We start from the raw sequence: 20,807 nt of genomic DNA, 5'->3' as shown, positions 1-20,807 counted from the left end.
ATTAAAGGAATTCAAATGGGAAATGAAGAAGTCAAGCTTTCACTATTTGCAGATGACATGATCCTTTACATAGAAGAACCAAGAAACTCAATACAGAGGCTGCGTTTATATGAGAGTTTGGTAGAGTGTCAGGGTACAAAATAAATGAACAAAAATCAACAGCCATAGTGTATGCAAACAGTCCCAAGTTGGAAAAAGATCTAACCAACAAGGTACAATTCAAAATAACAGAGAAAAGTATGAATTATCTAGGAATAAATCTAACCAAAAATGTAGGAGACCATTTTGAAGAAAAGCACAAAATACTTAAAAAAGAAATTGAACAAGACCTCAAAAGATGGAGCAACATCTCATGTTCCTGGATAGGTAAAATCAATATCAATAAAATGCCTATTCTACCAAAAGCAATATATACATTCAACGCAATCCCAATCAAATTACCCAAAACATTCTTCATTGAACTGGAAAAAATGATACAAAGGTTCATCTGGAATCACAAAAAACCACAAATAGCTAGAACCATTCTGAAGAATAGGAACTTAACAGGGGGAATCACAGTTCCAGACCTCTGGACATACTACAGGGCAGTGGTTATCAAAACAGCCTGGTACTGGCACAGAGATAGAGAGGAAGATCAATAGAGCAGAATAGAAACAACAGAAGAAAACCCACGGAGCTACAGCCAAATAATATTTGACAAAAAGACCGATGACAATCCAGGCAAATGGGAAAGTCTCTTCAATAAATGCTGTTGGGACAACTGGTTGATAGCATGCAGAAACAAGAAACTAGACCCACATCTCTCACCATACACTAAGATCAAATCTAAATGGATAACAGATCTAAACCTACACCCAGAAACCTTCAAACTTTTGGAAGAAAATGCTGGAAGCATCCTGCAAGATTTAGGTGTAGGCCCTGACTTCCTAAAAAGGACACCAAAAGCACTAGCAATCAAGACCAAAATGAACAAATGGGACTTCATCAAACTAAGAAGCTTCTGTACAGCAAGGGAAACAATCAACAAAGTAAAAAAACAACCTACAGAATGTTAGAAGATCTTTGCACACTGCATAGATGATAGGGGGCTAATCTCCGGAATATACAAAGACTCCACTGCTGGTGGGGCTGCAGGTTGGTACAACTTCTATGGTAATCAGTATGGAGAACAATCAAACAACTGAAAATCTGCATTCCGTATGATCCAGCAATAGGACTTCTAGGAATATATCCAAAACACCTGTTACATGAGAAACCAACATACACCCCTATGTTCATAGCAGCACAATCAATAATTGCAAAAACTTGGAAGCAACCAAAATGCCCATCAACAGAAGACTGGATAAGAAAGCTATGGTTCATTTACTCAATGGGATATTACTCAGGTATTAAAAAAAAAAAATGAAATGCAGTTCTTTGTGGCCAAATGGGCCCAACCGGAAACCATTACAGTAAGGGAAATGAGCCAATCCCAACAAGTTAGATACCTCATGTTTGCCTTAATTTGCGATGAAATGATGTCAATCCAGAAAATAGTATCTGTATATTGTAATATTGTTTCAACCTCAAACAGCCTGTATCTCATGCGATAAGATATTGTGATGTAACTTTGTCTCTTTTAATATTATTCATGTCAAAGTCTATGTTATCTCATATAAGAATAGCTACACCAGCTCCTTTTTAATTTCTGATAGCCTGGAATATATTTTTCCAACCTTTCATTTCAATAATGAAATAATAATTTCTTGCCCTCCCCTTGGTGAGCTATCCTGCGAGACAGTTGTCACCCTACTCCAAATAATAAACTCATTTTCTTCGAAAGGTTAAAGATTTGCACTCTAATTTGCAACATTTGTTGCCCAATGTGGGTCTTGAATAAAAAGCAAGGGGTTATTGGAGGAAAATCAAGAAGCTATTGCAACTCCAACTGGAACACTTGAGGTAAGTGAATGCCCTGGCCTGCATGGTCTTCAAGGGAGACCTGGGGAGAGAACCAACGGTTGGGGGGGGGGACAGGAGACACGAAGAATGGGAGCACGGCAGGAGGTCTGATCAAGCTCCAAAAACTTTATTTTCTCAGGCAGTATTTAAGCAGCAGGTAAAGGATGAAGGGTTTTTACAGCAGGATGTGGGCCTGGCAGGATGGATATGTTACCATGACAACCTTATCTTGACCATACTGTTACAACTTTGTTCTGAGATTCTAGGAGAAAGGTTACCAGGAATCTAGGTGAAAGGTAACTGGAACTTGCATACCAAGGCTATTACAAAATGAGGAAATAACAAAATGGACTACTCCTGTTGTTTGGCAGTTCTCTGCTCCCCAGCAAGTGAGCTCCTGGCAAATCATGAGAAACGGTACATAGATATCTTCTGCAGACTTTTGAAGGGCTCAGGAGTAAAACCCTCTTGGTGTATGTACATAGGAGGATCTCTTTTTGCTTGTTAATAATCACTGCCATGGGTTTCATCCAACTGACAAATGTGTGTTGAATTCTGAGACGCAGCAGAAAGTATTGTGGATGAAGAGCTCAGCAGAAAGGAGAAATGATAGCGGTTCAAGTTTGGATGCTCTGGTCACCAAGTGTGAGCCTTATGCCATTGCACTGGGGTTCTGAAGCATTCAGAGTTAGTAAAGGATTGAAAGCCGGCCTCTCCAGTAGAGCACACCTCGAGAGTTTATCCGTCTGCTGATGAGGTTCTTAAATGACCTTTGCTGTTCTTGCCACCCTCTCCCTCCAATAAAAAAAAAAAAATAAGCAAAAAGCAGGGCTCAGATGTTCATGCTGGGTAGAGAGCTTCCTCTTTGCTTGAGAAGAATCAGAGAAAGTAGCAATAAATCTAGGCAATCTCATGTAATTATCACCAAATCTCAGCTAAAATACTGTTACAGGAAACAAGCAAAATGGCCAGCGAGCTTGACTGTTTGAAGCTTACAAAGCCTGACAGACCTGCCGCAGCCCCATACAGCTCCTCAGGCTCCACAGCCGCCCCCTCCTCCTGTTCCCTGGCAGAGGCTGCTTCCAATTTCCTACTTCCAATTTCCCCAGCTGAGCCTCGAATTTCTCCTCCCATTGCCTTTCCTGCAACTCTAAGGTGTTTGACTGCTGAAGAGGTTGGTCTGAACTTTCCAGAATAAACTGACTTTTTAAAATATCACTCTGCGGACATTAGTGTTTTTAAGGAATTTAAGAAAGTGCTTTCTATGTATGAGACACACTCTATGTGAGGGGACTACTAACTCAATCAGCCCAACACTTTATTTCTGCAGACTAGGAATACCTAAGACAGTCCTGGAAGCAAGGCCAGACATGCAATTTCATAAAGGGCGGAAAGATGAGACTAGGGTCCAAACATGGAAAAATGAGGCTCAAAATCCCCTTCTGCATAGAACAACTAAGCCATCGTTAGAGGCAGAACAATGGGTCAGAGCCAAGGCTCAATTTAAATATAATGATCAGGTAATTAATCAGGTTAGACACTGTATTATGAGCATGGATTAAGGTCAAAGAGGCTGGACAGATTCCTTTCTCACTTATAAAATGACCCAGGGGCATAAGGTACCTTAAATAGATTTCAGAGCTCTGCTAAAAGCGATGCTACAAAAAGAAAGTTCTCAATCAGATGTCCGAGATTTACTTTTACCAACCTTGGCTTGTAAAAATGCAAGTCCTAATTGCCAACATGCTTTGTGCCCAATTAAGACTGCTGGGGGCTCTATGGCTAATTATGTAAGGACTTGTATGGATATAGGTACTGAGTCCTGTAAGGGTAATCTATTGGCTAGACTTTAAATACTGGATCAAAACAAGAGTAGTTCAAGCGTCACGAATGTGAAAAACAAGGTCATATACATAAGGATTGCTACAAGAGCCCTGTGAGAATTTCCAGTCAGTCTGGAGGCAAGACTCAACCCCCCACTCCATGCCTGGTGTGAAAAAAGGACTTCATTGGGCCATAAATGCAGGTCAAAACTTGATTTACCAGGATGCCCTCTTTCAGAAAACTGGAGCTAGAGCCTGCCCAGGCCCCCCAAAATCAAGTGCTGGGACAACAGGTCATGCAGATGTGTCTTGTCAGCAACAGCCAGCAGCAGAAACACGTCCTTGCCCTCCAACACGCCACTGTCAGAAGTGCTTTAGATCTTTCTGTAAATGCAGAAATGGTATTGGAACCAAAAGATGTTGCAGTATACCTGCACACAGGAGTTTTTGGATCTGCTCCCGGAAACATGGTAGGATTAATTTAAACAGAAGCAGCGTGATTACGTCAGGACTTACTGTTCACCCTGGAGTTGCTGAAGATTATCTAGGAGATCTCCAGAGTATGGCTCAAGCTGAAAGGCCAGATAAATTGTTAAAGGGGCAGTACATGACTCACTCACTGTTACGGTGTTATTTCAAAGGACAATCATTGTGCTAGTTAGATAGCCTAAACAATGGAATGAAGTGGCAATGCCAATTGCTTTGGCGAGGTTGCGGGGGAAAAGGGAACCCTACTCCACTGCTGGTGGGGCTGCAGGCTGGTACAGCCTCTATGGAAATCAGTATGGAGAATATTCAAACAACTCAAATTCAACATACCGTATGATCCAGCAATAGCACTCCTAGGAATATATCCAGAACACTTGTTCTATGAGAAACCAACATGCACTCCTATGTTCATAGCAGCACAATCAGTAATTGCAAAAACATGGAAACAACCAAAATGCCCATCAACAGAGGATTGGATAAGAAAGCTATGGTTCATCTACTCCATGGAATACTACTCAGCTATTAAAAAAAAAAAATGCAGTTTTTTGTGGCCAAATGGGCCAAACTGGAAACCATAATGCTAAGGGAAATGAGCCAATCCCAAAAGGTTAAATACCACATGTTTGCCTTAATTTAAGATGATATGATGTTATGTATAACATGTTATGTTTTGAATGTTATATGTTGTGTATAAACTAAAATTGAAGTATAGGTGAGGTGGTCACAGAAGGTGGCTGGGAACCCGCATTTACTTTTAACATATTGGTTACTCATTACTATGTCAATTAATTCCATAATGATGTAAATTTTTGCTGATGGTATGTTGGAGCTTTCAATTGACTGGGATGATGCTCTGCTGGCTCTGTCATCAGACCAGAGAGGGTATACCTAAGAAGCCGTTGAACTTGACGGGACAATAAGATGCTGGACTCTATGTTTGGTATACGCTTGCAATGGGGAAATCTCAACTGAACTTGAGCTGTGGTTATGCAACAAGGTGGAGGAATCCACCATGGTGGGAGGGTTTGGGGAGGGGTGGGGAAAACCCAAGTATCTATGTAACTGTGTCACATAATACAATGTAATTACTGAAGTTAAATAATAAATAATAAAAAAAATTGCTTTGTCAGAGGTTGGAAAAATCAATGATATTTGGCAGTCTAACAAAATGCTAACTTTTAAAGATCAATCTATCTCTTTCCTTCCTTATATTGCTGATGTAGGGTTTTCTTTGTGGGGCAGGGATTTATTAGAACAGTTAAAGACTACTATTGCTATTGGGAATTCTTCCCCCTCTTGAAAAGTTATGCAATCAGTGGAACGTGAACCTGGTTTTGGTTTGGGAAAAACTTACAGCAAACTCCTGACTTTCCAACACCATCCACAAGTGCAGAGCAAGGGCTTGGAAATCATCAGGATTTAAAATAGGGGCCACTTTGATGATACACTCTAAAATTAAATCGGGTATCTGTTCGCTGTCCTGCAGTGAAAGACTTGGTGCACGGAGACGATAATGACACGCGTGGGCTACTGACTGGTGGTCAATAGCCAAAGTTTATCAACGGCATCAGACTTTTAAAAGAAGATTGTCAACCATGCATCCAGGGAGGAGGGGCTTGAGCCATTTACATCTCAACAGCCAGGGACAGTTTAAACCTGTGAACCAGGAGGTTTCCTGTTCATTCATCTCCATATCAACTGCTCCTGGCACCTTCAGGGGAGATTCAACTGGCTATGTCTCCCACAATAGCAAAGATTCTGAATGTCATTTTACAGGTATCTCTATGACCTGTTTGGACTGAACAATGGCCCTTACTTTTGGAAAAATTACAGGCCTTGCAAGTTTTGTTCAACAGCAACTCAAGGATGAACATATTGGACTTTGTACTAGTTGTTGGAATTCCCCTGTGTTGGTAATCAAGAAAAAAATCTGAAACATGGTGTGTGTTAACTGATCTTTAAAATATAAATAAATGTGTTCAGTCTAGGGGTGATTTACAACCTTTTCTACCTTCCCCTACTATGATTCCTTCTAAATTTTATCTTCTGATTATTGATTTAAAGGATTGCTTTTTTGTTTTGTTCTACTATTCCTCTACATCCTAATCATTGTGAAAACTTTGCCTTTATCATTCCTTGAGTAAATCAACAGTCTCAACAACATTATCAGTTGAAGGTGTTGCCAAAAGGTATGTTAAAAACCCCTACCCTTTTTGAACATTTTGTCCATCAACCCTTACAACAGCTAACACGGCTAAATACTTTTAATTCATTACGTAGATGGTATTCTTTTTGCTCAACCCAATCCTTCTTTTTCTGAGGTTAATACTGTTACAGATTCTCAACGTTCTGTACATGTTGCACGGTGCATTGTAACTGCTTCTCCCTCTTGTTATTCCTACACAAACAGGTGATAGTGCACCACTATTTCTGCTATCCCATGAACTACAGAAATTGCTACATTTTTGCCATATCCCTATTTTTATTATCCATATTCGTGCTCACTCTGGATTGCCAGGACCTTTAGCCATGGGTAATCTTTTAGTGGATTATTCAGTTAGTCTTGTCTTTTCTCAAGCTACTAAATTTCATCAGGTAACCCATGCTAATTGGTATACTGCGATGCAACAATTCTCTATCTCTGAATGGCAAGTTAAGGCTATTACCCAATGGACAGATCAGGGGTTTTCTCCGTTAGATCGGGATTTTGAACAAAAGTTATGAAAAATATACCAAGTTAAAATAAAGCAGAGTGATATATTAATGTAAAGACTGGCTTTTTAAAAGATTTATTATTTATTTTTATTGGGGAGGCAGATATAGAGAGAGCAGGAAAGGCAGAGAGGAAGATCTTCCGTCCGATGAATCACTCCCCAAATGACTGCAATGGCTGGAGCTGAGACAATCTGAACCCAGGAGCCAGGAGCTTTTTCCAGGTCTCCCACATGGGTGTTGGGTCCCAAGGCTTTGGTCCATCCTTGATTGCTTTCCCAGGCCACAAACAGGAAGCTAGATGGGAAGCAGGACTACCAGAGCTAGAACTGGTGCCCACATGGAACCCTCAGTGCATTCAAGGTGAGGACTATTAGCCACTAGGCTATTGCGCTGGGCCCAAAACTGGCTTTTGAACACCCACAGCAGTTCTTTTTCTGTTAATTTATGCCAGTGGTAGAGATTTATAAAATTTTAGCAATGGTGAAATACAGACATGGAGCAAAGAAGAAAGAAATATTACTTCTATGCAGTAGTTAATTTTACCAAATTTATTGTTTGTTTTATTTCTATGTGCACTGCCTTTCTGCTGCTGCTTCTAAGAGTAAAATCTGTTTACCAATATATACTAATATCAGTCAATATAATGTTAAATATTAAATATATTAATATTATACTTATACATTTATAAGTCTCAGAAATAAAGGTTCAGTTCGGTTAAAACCGCAAAGAAGGGATACAGTGAACCACTGAAGAATTAGACAGACACTGTTGAATGACTACTGAGAATTCACCATAGAACAGAGTCCAGTTGGCTGCAGTTGGGGGTACTTGGGCTGGGTCAGGCTGGAGGTTTGGGATTCTAGCTCTGTCCACTGCCATATGGTGGGCAGATCTTGAGCTAGTCTGGGCTTCAGGCCCGATAATTTTCTCCATCCATGGCTACCGTACTGTAGGCGGATCTCAAGTCTGGGCTGGAGGTGCAGGTACTTTACTGCGTGGCTGTAGCTGGGGGGACTTGGGCCAGCTGTCTGGGCATCAACGGTGATGGGCAAAGCCCTTGGGCCACCTGGTGGTGCTCTCTGGGACTTAGGTGTGTGGGGTTACGGGAAGTCTGGGCATGGCACAGGTAGGGAAGAACAGGGACCTAAGGGTTCATGTCCAGATGAGGAATGACTTCTCTGGTAGTTCCATGTCAAGGCCACTTTACTTGAAGGGCTAGAACATGGAACACACCAGTGAGTGTCAGATAAGGCAGAGGGTACTGAGAGGCTAGGCTATGAAGCTGATGAGTAAGTGACTGAATCAGGTATGGGGGTAGAATCTGTAGGGGAGTATGTGGGCTCACCCATGTGGAATAGCAACCTCTGGTGGCATGCACAAATTCTGTGGCTGGGAATAGGCCTGGTTGGGCAGCTAAGGGGACAACCTGGCTGGGCTGGAATTCCTAAACAACTGGGGCTTTTGGCTGGGCTGGACATGGCTGAAATGTCCTTTGGCATGGGTGTGGACAGGGTCTGGAGAGTGCCAGATTGGGCTAGACTCCAGCACCCACTGGTACTTATGAGAGTCAGGGTGGGTGTAGAACAGGCTAGGCTAGATCTCAGCCCCGCAGAACCAAGTGAGAGTTGTGTTTAGGCAAGGTGTGGATGGCCTGCAACACCCAACAGTAATAATCAGAAAGAGTATGGGCTGACTGGGCAGGGACATCGTTAATGCCAGGACAAGAGGTGGACAAAGTCTACCTGGACCAGGGACCCACCACTGTGTACCAGATCTGTCCCTGGGAGGAGGCCGGATAGAGAAGCTTGGTGAACTGCTTTGTCAGGTTGCAGTGGTTGCAGTCCCTGTAGGTAAGTGCAAGAATCAAGGTAAGGAACATCCCAGACCATGCTAGGTTACAGTACAGCATACATGTGGCTCAGGTCTGGAGCTGGGCTGGGCTAGGCCAGTACATAACATCCACTGGTAGATCTGAGAACCAGGATGCAGTGCAGGCAGGGCTGGGTCAGGCTGCAACACCAGCAGTCTGAGTAAAGCTGGACTGCAGCACAAACCAGAATAAGATGGAATTGGGGGCAGGTTGGATCAAAGTAGGCTGAAGCACCCGCTGGTGGAGATGAGCCATGCCAGTCTGGGGCCTTGGGTGCTGGAGATGGAGGGGCCCCTTGGTCCACCTGTGATGTGGGTGTTGGCGCCACGAGTCCCAGGGTTGGTGGGTCCAGAGGGGCGGGTCTTCTGGCCCAGGTCCCTGGACCTGCTTACATGGTGGGTAATGGGTCCATGAACCTCTGGATTTGGGGTCCAGTGGTACTTGGGTTTTCTGGCTTGGGTTCTTGGGCCCACCTGTGGGGTTGGGAGGGTTGCCATGTGTGTGAGTCTCAGGGCTGAAGATTCTGCTTGGTCTGCATTCATAAGCCTACCTAGGAGAACTGGTCTTGCTCAGTGTAAAGGATGGACTGCTGGATGGCAGACCATGGTGCACATAGAGGACATGGTATCCCATTGAGGTCTGCAGAGGACATCGGATATAGCAGAGAATGGAGACCAGAACATACGGACAACTACCCCAGCCAAACAATGACATCAAATGTATGGATGAATGGAGACTCTAAGGTTGATGGTGTCAGTTAACGGATGTTGGAAGGGATTCCTCATCTGTAGATTGGCGAGGATTATTGCATTCACCTGGGCAGAACCCCTGGAGCATGACCCACAATGTGACCTTTGACCTTGGGTTGATATTGGGTGGCCTTTCCCATCCTTGGGAACTAGGATGGTTGGGAGGTTGGGTATGGCCTCTCCCCTTATCTCCCCTCTTCCCGCAAAATGGGAAGTTTGGAAACAAAAATCACACACACTTCTCTCTAGCCCTACATTCTTTCTACCCTGATCAACTATGTAAACATTATCTAAAATAATAAAACAGTAAAAAATATAAAATCAAAAAGCAATATTTATTTATTCAATTAGCAAGGATTTCCCCTCTCCCCTTCCCCATTTCACCTCCCTCCCACTAATTTCCCCTATATTATTGCAATAGTATAGGTTTTCAAAAACTGTCATAACTCCATCATTTTATTTAAGTGTATCATTACATTGTAGGTACAGATAATCACAGACAGTTTAGGGTCCTATTTTGAAGATATATTTAATAGTTTCATTGGGAGTTCTTCAATGATTAGGCAGTCAAGTTGTTTATTGCAATTTATTTTCGCTTCTCAATGTGACAGTCTCTTTTATACAGTTCCTCTAGATGACTGTATGTATATGCATGTTTACCTCTTTATCCATTGATCTTGTATTTTGCAAGATGGTTGTCATAATCATAGAGAATCCACCATGATTGTCATTTTCTGGTTAGTTTATTCCTTGAACATAGTGCTCTATGCTAGTTGAGGTGACTTTGTTGCAAATGGTAATGTTTCATTCTTTTTAATGGATAAGTCTTATTCCCTAGAGTAGATATACCACAGCTGCTTTATCCACTCCTCTTTGGATGGGCATCTGGGTTGTTTCTATGTCTTTGGTATTGTACATTGTGCTGCTGTAAATATGGAAGTACAGATCCCGTTCTCATATGTAGATTTAATTTCCTTTGGATATATTCCCAGAAGCAGGAGAGCTGAGTCATATGGCAGATCAATTTTCAGTTCTCTTAGCACTCTTCATACTGACTTCCATAGTGGTTTTACTAGCCTACATTCCCACCAAAAATGAAGAAGGGTACCTTTCTCAGCATCTTCTTGACAGTAGATGTTAGTACAGCTTTGAATGTAGGTCAATCTCACTGGAGTTAGGCAGAACCTCAATATGGTTTTCATCAGCGTTTCCTTGACAGCTAGGGAGCCTGAGCAGTTTTTTGATATGCCAATTAGCCATTTGAATGTTCTCCTAAAAATGCCTGTTTATTTAGTACGCCCATTTTTTCACAGGATTGTTTACTCTGCTGTCATTAAGTTCCTGAGGTTCTTTGTAAATCCCGGATATAATTTTCCTATCTGTTGCAGAGTGTGCAAAGATTTTTCTCCCATTATGTTGTTTGCTTGTTTGCTTTATCGATCATTTCCTTTGCTATATAGAAGCCTCCTAATTTGAAACGGTCCCATTTGTTTATTTTGGGTTTGACTGCGTGTGCTTTTGGTGACTTTTCTAAGACGTTTTTCCCCGTTATGTGCCTGATGCACTGTTGGATTCCGTTGACTAGTATTTTGCTGAGGATTTTTTGCATCTCTGTTCATCAGGGATAACGTTCTGCAGTTCTCTTTTCCTTTTTTGTCTCTATCTGGCTTTGGTATTCAGGTAATATTGATTTCATAGAAAGAGTTTGGCAAGATTGACTCCTTTTGTATTATTTGGAGTAGCTAGTGGAAGATTGGGGTAAGTTTCTCTTGAAATATTTGGTAGAATTTTGTAGTGAAGCGATCTGGTCCAGGGCTTTACTTGGCTTTCTTGGCTTTAATTACTGATTCAATCTCAGTGCTTGTTATAGTACTATTTAAATTATTAATTACCTCATGATTCAATTTTGGTAAATTTTTGTGTCCAACATCTACCCATTTCTTCTAGGTCTTCAGAAATAGTGGCTTGTAATAGTTTCTAATTATTTTATGTTTGTTGTTTTATTTCTTTTCACATTTATGATCATATTGATTCAATTCTTCTTCCTTTTTTGTTTAGTTGTTTTAGGAGGTAATCTAGTTTATTAATTCTCTCAAAGAATTAGCTCTTCGATTAATTGATCTTATGCATTATTCTTTTGGTCTGTAATTGGTTTATTTCCTCTCTTATTTTGGTTATTACTTTTTCCTTGCTAAACCTGAAATTACTTTTGCTGTTGTTTCTCTAGCTTCTGCAGCTGTGTGTTTAAAATGCTTACTTGATGCTTTTTTAAAAAGATTTATTTGGTTTTATTAGAAAGCCAGATATACAGATATACAGAGAAGAGGAAAGACAGAGAGGAAGATCTTCTGCTAGAAGGTTGACTCCCCAAGCTGCCGCAATGGCTGGTGCTGAGCCAATCTGAAGCAAGGAGCCAGGAACTTCTTCCAGGTCTCCCACGTGGGTACAGGGTCCCAAGACTTTGGGCTGTCCTTGACTGCTTTCCCAGGCCATAGGCAGGGAGCTGGATGGGAAACTAGCTGTCAGGATTAGAACCGGCGCCCAAATGGGATCCCGGCGCACTCAGGCAAGGACTGTAACCTCTACACTGTTGCACCGGATCCTACTTGGTGCTTTCAAATTGATATAAGAATTGATTGAGATGAACTTTCCTCTTAACACTGCCTTGATTATATCTGGCTATTTTACATGTAATTCTATTATTTCATTATCACGTATTTTAGTTACACCGTTATCAGTTCTCGTGTTGAAGAATACAGTATATGAACTATCATCACCAGAGTGTACCAAAGCTCTTTTGAAGTTACTCTTTGTAACTGCAATTTTATATCCTTTGACCAACATGTTCCTCACCGAACTGCCTCAGTCCATGCTATCTAAACGATATTTTGTGAGGTTAATTTATTTTAAATGGGATGTCATGTAGTTGTTTTTGCATGTTGGTATTTTTCACTTATCAGAATGTCATCCAGATCCATCCACTAGGTTGTAACGATAGGATTGTTTTAATAGGTGAATATTATGCAGGAGCTGTACCACCAATTCTGCATCCCATCATCTAATAGACATTTAGTATGATTCCATGTAGTAGTTATTGTGAATGCTACTTTAAAATCCATTGACATGCAGACATCTCTTTGACATAGAGATTTCATTTCCTTTGGAAATACTAAATAATGAGGCTGATAGATCATGTGAATAATGCTGCATTCTAAAACCACCTTGGCTGTTAGTCATTTGTGAATGAATTTAAAGTCACTTTTAGCCTACTTGCTCTTAATAATTTGCTTGGTTTGATTTAGGCTGGCAAATTATGTTCAAAAAATTCATGAATTTGTTTTGACAAAAATAAGAGGTGCCATTCGTCCATTTCATTTTTCATTTATACATAGGACCAAATTGAATTTTTTTCTCCTTATTTGGACCAATCATCAAGAATATGTTAAAATCGTGTTACTTTCTAGGAATCATTTTTCTTCTTTACTTTCCTTGAGTCTTTAGAGCTGGGAAAAAGAAATCCAACAGAACAAAGTCAGAAAACAAAGAAGCTAAAGAATAACTACACATGTCTCACAAATACCCCACGAGAACCACCTCCTGTAGACAAACTGACTGTCTTGCAAGGCAGTTTTTTTTCACACTCGATTCCCATTTTTCTCCCAAACTAAAACAATAAACAGGTTTATGTGCATGCGACAAACTCATTTTCTATTCCACATTTATCAAGTGTTCACTGGGTTGATGGATGGTAAAACCAGTGTGATGAAAAAGAATAACTTGAGTTTTAGTAGACACACAAGAAAACATCAGAAGTGTGCCTTGTCAGGGCAGAGCATGAACCACCACTAACCAGAACATTTTGGGTCTTTTCACCACTAAACCTACTGGTGCAGCGCAATCTCCATGACCCAGAGAGCCTCACAAGGAACTTGAAATTTCTGGGTAGAAGTGAGGCTGTCACTGAAGAGGGACATTAACAGCCCAGGTCTGAGGCTACCAGGACAAAATCCAAGTGATCATTTCCTTGCTCATGACAGAACTATCAGCACAGCAGCTCTCTGCTCAGATCCAGGGTGGAAGATTTACTCACGAATTTTCTACATCCTGAATGGTTTCGGGAAATGGCTGATTCCTGGTTTCTGGAAGGCAGAAGACAATTAGTCCAGAAAGGATGGGGAAGACTCCATACATGATCCAGGGCAGGTGAGGTGAATATACGACCAGGGTCATCATAAGGGGAGCCAGGACTGCCCCAATTCTTGAGAACAGATTATTGATTCCTCCAAATGTTGACCTGTGTATGCAAACAACAATACAAATAAATTATGTAGAGATAGCCATACACAACATCTTGTTTATCATCTTGTTTTCATGGTGGAGGAATACTACAACAGAGCTACACACATGAGCTCTGACAGTAAGCCCTTAATCATCACATTTTCTGCACTATCTCCCAGTTTGACTTTGGCAACTGCTTGAAAGTCTATTTTATCAGCATTAAGGTGGATTGCTGCAACATTGACCATGGAGTGTGGTTTTTAAGGTAAATGCAATGACACATTACAGGACTTGGCACATTTTTAGGCACAGTTGCTTTCAAAATTATTGGTTATTGGTCATTAATTATTACCTCAATTTGTTATGCCATTTACTCCTCTTACATCTAATCATTCTCTATTTTAGTCCCTCAAATGAGTCAGTTATTCCAATAGTCTTATTTAGAAGTCAGGCAGATTGATTTTTAGTTCTTGTACCTGCATACAGTTGGGATCAGCTCGTTCGCACTGACAGAAAATAAAACCATACTGGAAGAACCAGCAGCAATTCCCAGGGTGGCTAAAGCCACACGTGGAATCTGCATTTCTGGAGAGAAAGAAACCATGGAAAGTCAGAAAATTTTGAATGAGCAAATCTGCACAACCACCCAATGATTGTGAGAAAATACTGTTGGAGGGGTTCCTGGGTGTGGATGTTTAGGTCTATCATCTGATCTGTATCAGCTGTGACCTCCCAGATTTACGAAACGGTGACTAGATCATCACAGACTACAAGATGTCATGGGTTAAACAGAAAATGAAATGTGTCCAGGTACTCCAACTCTTCCTGCATGCATGAGTGAGTTCATTCATTTTAAGTTACTATGGTTATTATTACTATTAGTATATGATACAGTTCTGTAATTTCTGGGATTGCCCACCCTGAGACTCCTCCATCAACTTCCCCTATATTATCACGATGTTTAGTCTTACATAAACACTGATAAGTCTGCCATTCTTCCATTTAAGAGTATCCTGCCATTGAAGGATGTTGAGTTGCTTCAACTTTTCCTGCACACATGAGTGACTTCATTCATTTTATATTACTTTTTCTGCATACTTTCTCTGAGATGAATGTGTACACAGGTAATAAATGCATATAGGGTTACCACTGGTAATTAGTCATTATTTGTTTTATATAGTATAATATAGTTTTATAGGCAGTCTATAAAGATGTTACTGGTGATAAATGCATATAATCACATATTAAACAGGTTGTAGTTAGGAGTGTGGAGAACAATTTTAGATCTGAGTCAGGTATTTTGTCAAATCATGACAAATGGATTGTGTTTATTGGGGAGTGGATATTGTGAAGAGACAGAATCTAGAACAATAGTTCATGAGATAATTAATACTTCCAGTTAATAATCAGCAGTGTCAACCTGGGAAAGATTAGCAGTAAACATTTGAAAAGTATCTTATACAATGTGATGGAAATATTGAAGTAGGACTGTAACTTTGACATGAGGTACATAAATCCAAACAACTCCCAAGGACTCTGAAGAAGCCCATTCATCCTGCAAACTCCTGACTTTCTTACCTTTGGGCAAAAATGTGCTGATTAGCATGCAAAGTCCTACCAGGAAGAAAAGCAGGGACTGACTGGTGCGACGATCCAAATACTTTGTTATAAAAATGATACAGCATCTGGCTGTGAGTGTGACAGCCCCAAAGATAACCTGTAGCAAGAAGATACTGCCCCCCACTTCCTGGAGGTTGAGCACCAGGCCCATAAATGGTACAGTGGCTCCCAGTCTGCAGGGAAGAAAGGAGTAAAGACAAATTTAATAAGCTTCAGTGACAAAAAGAATTCTACTTACGGTTTTGAATGCAAACAGTATAATTGATTAAAATATTGTTTAAGTATCTAATGAAAATATTGTTCAGGTATCTAATATCTAAGAAGCAAAATAATAAATTAATGAAAAATTATAGTATAAATGAATAAAGAATGTTTGTGATTTCTACTGATTTGCTTCTTGCCATAGAATGTTTTTAAAAAGTGAAAGTATCATTTGTGCTAAAATTTTCCATCCTCCCTCTCTCTACAGATAAACTTAGTGCTTGGACACATCTCTGTATCCAGGTTAGGCAGGTCCCAATGAATCCTAGAGGGCAAGAATACACTACAATGTTATCTGTAGACAAGCTTTTCTAATCATTTACTCTTCTCTTTAATGTTCAGTTGTAACAAGAAATGCTGTTAATATGCTAAATCTGCAGGTTGAAAAATGTGAAATTTATTCACTTTATATAACTTTTTGAAAAGAAAGGAATTTTGTTTGCTTCTCCAACATTTTAAATGGATCCATCACCCCATGCACTTCACCTCACAAGGCCCAGGTAGAGGATTCTCATGCGCAGTTTGGTTGCACGCAGTATCTGAAACGTTAATGGCGCTGTCCTCATTTTGTCCAGCTCCTCCAGAGCGGTGGATCTCACAAACTTCAACAATAGAGAGAGAACAAGCATTTAGGAGAGGTCTGGGAGGTTTTATTTTTTTAATTTTTTTTTTAATTTATTTTGCATTATGTGACAGTTTCATAGGCTCTGGGATTCCCCCCCACTCCTCCCCATGCCCCTCCCCCACGGTGGACCCCCCCACCCCAGACTCGCCACTCCCAGCTCGATGAGGTCGTTGCAGAGTTCACTGGTTGACACTCTCCATCATAGAGTCTTCATTCGCCCATTTTTCGCTGCCAACATATATCTGAGATGGTTGATTGACCCTCTCTGTCCTCTGTCTTTTCTTGGCTAGGGTTCTGAGACCAGCTGTTCATCGCCTCAATCAGCTTGTAGTTGCAGTTCCTGGGCTGGTTCTGTTTTCGGACTTGAGTTGCACTGGAACCAGTGAGTGTTGCAGACTGGGTTGGTTCTGCCCAGCACGCACTCGGCACTTGCATCAGCCAGTGGGGGCTGCAGCCTAGTTGGGACGACCCACAATAACCCCCACTAGGCCCGTCCCCTATCCTGATTTACCTGTGTGCATAGCAGACTAGTCCAGTTTGTCTCACTTCCCGTTTAGCTCTTGTATTTGTCCCTGGGTTTTAAAGCTTAGTTCTAACCCACCAACTCAGCCATCCAGCCCCCACAGCTGTTGTTGAGAGTTCTTCTCTGTCTAACCACCCCGGGCCCCTTCAATGTTATCATGTCCTCCCGTGGGAGTAGTGATCCAGGATGGGGGAACCCATTGTTTCCCTCCTAGATCTCTCTCTGTCCTGATTTATGCACTCTTCGGGTGGTTCCGCAATTTGACTTAACAGAATTGGCCCCCATAGCCATGATCTGCCAGCTGGTGTTGCGTCTAAGTCCTTACAACCCTCATCCATCCTAATTTATGCTTGCCCCAGCAGGGGATAATTTGCTCAACCTGGCTTTTCCCTGGTCTAGTTCCCATGCGGCGCTCAGGTGTTATAACCCTGCTTAGTGTGGTCTGTCCCCAACCCAGCCCACACTCTCCAGTAGGGGTAGCTGTCCTGCGAGGGGACCAGCCCCTAAATCCCCATACTGGTTCTGCCCTTCCTGGTTCTCACGTGTGCTGGGTGGGCGCTGCAGTCAAATCCAGTACCAGCAACCTCGCCCTGGCATTCCACATTGTACGCTGGTTTTGTCGTGACCAAAACTGGCCCAACCCACACTCTGTTCTGGTGCCTGGATTAGCCAGTGGATGACATGCACTGACCCAGCCTGGTCCGCCCCCATCCCGTGCCAAATGCATGCCCGTGGGAAATTTTCCATGGCCTATTCTGGGCTGTTTCCTATCATACTTCTTGCATTAACCTGGAGGGTCTGTATCTTGCCAGAGAAGTTGCCCAGGCACCTCCCTCTGAGCCTCTCCCATTGCCAAGTTATGTGCATACCAGGGGGTTTTTGAGCCAACTCTTCTCAGTTCACCTCCTGTCCAAGCAGGAACAGTGGCTTAACCTGGTTGGCTTTCACCCCATTCTGATTCTTGTTATAGGATGTCCCAGCCCAGCCATGGCTCGTCCACACCCACATACAGTTCACAAGTGGCTCAGTAGGGGGTCGAGACCCAGCCCAGCCAGTCTCATGTCTACCCTGGTCCTCCAGGACACAAGACAGTGTTGGGGTCCGGCACAGTCTGGTACATCCAATCCCAGCCCACACTGGCGCCTTGGGAGACTACAACTATTTCTAGGTTAGAACACAGCCCCCATTCCAGCACACGTTCCCCCTGGAGGGAGCCTAAACCCGGTTAGGGTGTCCCCTTGGCTCCCACCCTGGGCCTGTTACTAGCCATAGATCATACGCCTACTGGTGGTTGCTCTGACTCATCTTGTTTCATTCCCTCATTTGTCCTAGCCTCAGCCCTAGACTTTATGGCTTCGGGTCCTTGGTTCAAGCAGAGTAGCAGGTGCAATGGCCCAACTCGGCTTGACCTGTGCTCCATCCTGGCAGGCCCGGGCACATTTCACCTCGAGCACCTGATGGCTGGAGTCAGGATCTGAGCAAGACGCCTCATCCTGCATGCCCCTGGCAACCTCCTAGCTGCCGGAGGTTTGAACCCCCGGGGCCTAGATCGCACCATTTCCCAATCCCGTTCACCATCCAACTAGGGCGGGGGGTGTGTTGTCCTAGAGATTCAAGCCTCTGTACCTGGACATTGCAAGGAATCCTGTCTCCCCTATACCAATGTTGGGCCTACTGATGGGTGTCCCCAAATAGCTTTCCACATCGTAAAAACCTCTGAGTTCGCTGCCGGGTGGTCAGCAGGCAGAGCCTGGCACCGCTTGGTGCACTGGCTGCCCAGAACAGAGTACTTGCCCACAGCCTCCCTGCTGCGGGTTTGGCAAATGGAACTCATCCAAGGTACCTTGCTCCCGCCTAACTGGAGCAGGGTGGAGCTCAGGCCTTAGCCCGGCTCTGAGGTGGACCCCATGGCTGCGAACCTGGGGTCTCCGTTGCCCCCTGGGTCTGGTCTGGGAGGTTTTAGTGATGAGTGTTGGAGGATGAGATGGGTGTAAGAAGAGGCCATCACTACAAGGGAACAGATGGTGCCATCAAGTGTGGAATGGGTGTCTGGGTTAGTGGTCAAGAGGCCATGCACCATACAAAGTACACCTGCATTTAACTCATAGCTCAGGCCTGTGCTCCTTTATTCAGCTCTGTTAATGCAGCTCCCAGGGGTCCGTCGTGATGGTTCAGGTCATAGAGTTCCTGCCACCAACAGCGCAGACAGACCTGGACTGATTTCCTGATTCTTGGTTTTATGGCCAGCCCTGGCCTGGCTGTTGTAGATATTTTAAGAATTTACAAGCACATAAAAGCTCTCAATATCCTTTTTTTACCCACTCTTTCTCTAAGTAAAAAAAATTAGTATCTCACTTTCTTCATTTTTTATTGTTATTGCCATTTTATGATACTGTTCCATAGGCCCTGACATTTCCCTCACATCTCCTCCAATTGCCCGCCCCCTTCACTGATTTCCCCTATATTGTTACAAGAGAATAGTTCTTCAAAAATAGTCATAAGTCCATCATTGTGCGTATGGGCAATGGCAGAGAGTCCAGCATCCAATTGTCAAGATACATTTAACAGTTTCATTGGGAGTCCACCTCTGATCTGGAAGTAGAAATGCATACTGCTTGATATCCTCACATCTGCATAGGATAGTCTCCATTACACAGTTACTGTACATCTTCTTAAGTGAAAAGCCACAAAGCAAAAGCAACAACAGGAAGAAAAAATAAATTTACAATGCCATGAATTTAAATTTAATGCTACTAAATGACTAATGTGTCACTAAAGAAATGAAAATCAAGATTGCTTATGATCTACATCAAAGAATTGTAAGACCTAATGTACTTGTAAGACCCCTTGATACTTGGAAATGGGGAGGGAGAGCAGAGAAATCTTACTTCACCCTAGAAGGTGTGAGGAAGACGGGAAATATAACCTATCAGGATCATAACTGGTAACTCATAGACAACAGACTCGAATTAGCATTAGACAATAGCAAAACTACAAAGGCAAATGGGGAAATCAGGAGTAATCCTAACAATCTCTTAACAGGAGGTCATGCGCATAGAGCAGGGAGGGGTCCCCAGAGTGGAGCAGGCGGACAGAAGGAGGTTTTTATCCCAAACCTGAAGACTCCTAGATCTTCACCAAGGACTATCAGTATGAGCACCGAGGACTACATCCCTACTGCCAAGGAGACCACGGGGAAACGGAGTGCCTTCGGAGACCAAGAACTCTGAGGTCACCCACCCCCATTTGGATCTCCCACATGGGATGGAAGAAGCCCAAATCCTGCCTTGCAGGATCCAAGGTCATCGGAACAACAACCAGGATCCCTGAGCAGTCTGCAGAAACAGAAGAACAGTAAACTTCCTTCGGGACTAGGGAGAGGAGCTTTCTCTGGTCCTTGTCTGCTTCCAATTTTGGGTCCCCACCCCCTCTCATAATAACCATCAGGATCGCTCCAGAAACCCCTCAAAACAAATAAACAACCAAAACTAGAATAGATAGAGAACAACAAGGAAAGCTTAGAAACAGACAGGAAACAGTCAGCGGGGATGCACATATAACTCACTGGGTGGGACACAAAGATTAGTTACTCCTCACAGGGGTATGGAAGATTTCTCTGCACACCCCTCCTAAACATGCTCACCTAAACAGTTGACATATATCCTGTTAGAATTATAGAGTTAGATCACCTGAAAAACAGCCGGGTTCAGAGAAAACATGCTTCAATGCTATAAACTGCTAAAGACTAAAGTTAAAATAGGCATGAGACAGCTGAATAGCAATTTATAGCCATTTTAAGGTGTATAGAACACGGTTGAATATAAACCAAAATTGAAATGTCTATGAAGAAGTCACAGGTTGTGGTTGGGAACCTGCATTTTCCTATTAACATATTAGTTAATCAATACCATGT

At 42.5% G+C, this 20,807-nt stretch overlaps 1 protein-coding gene across 1 annotated transcript in view; it reads right to left on the bottom strand.

The window, feature by feature from the left end:
• Positions 1-12,962: 12,962 nt before the first annotated feature.
• LOC101525387 (steroid transmembrane transporter SLC22A24-like) overlaps positions 12,963-20,807 on the bottom strand; it is a 49,988-nt gene continuing 42,143 nt past the window's right edge. The window contains exons 6-10 of the mRNA XM_058662401.1: positions 16,233-16,348; positions 15,444-15,658; positions 14,342-14,450; positions 13,678-13,881; positions 12,963-13,090 (exon numbers count right to left, since the gene is read on the bottom strand). Of these exons, the coding sequence (XP_058518384.1) occupies positions 13,048-13,090; positions 13,678-13,881; positions 14,342-14,450; positions 15,444-15,658; positions 16,233-16,348 (687 nt within the window). The 3' untranslated portion in view covers positions 12,963-13,047. The remainder of the gene's footprint in view (positions 13,091-13,677; positions 13,882-14,341; positions 14,451-15,443; positions 15,659-16,232; positions 16,349-20,807) is intronic.

Source organism: Ochotona princeps, chromosome 4 (genome assembly GCF_030435755.1).
Source record: "Ochotona princeps isolate mOchPri1 chromosome 4, mOchPri1.hap1, whole genome shotgun sequence".
Lineage (NCBI taxonomy): Eukaryota > Metazoa > Chordata > Mammalia > Lagomorpha > Ochotonidae > Ochotona > Ochotona princeps.
Note: the sequence above shows the minus strand (reverse complement) of the source record. Positions and strands in the feature narration are given on the sequence as shown.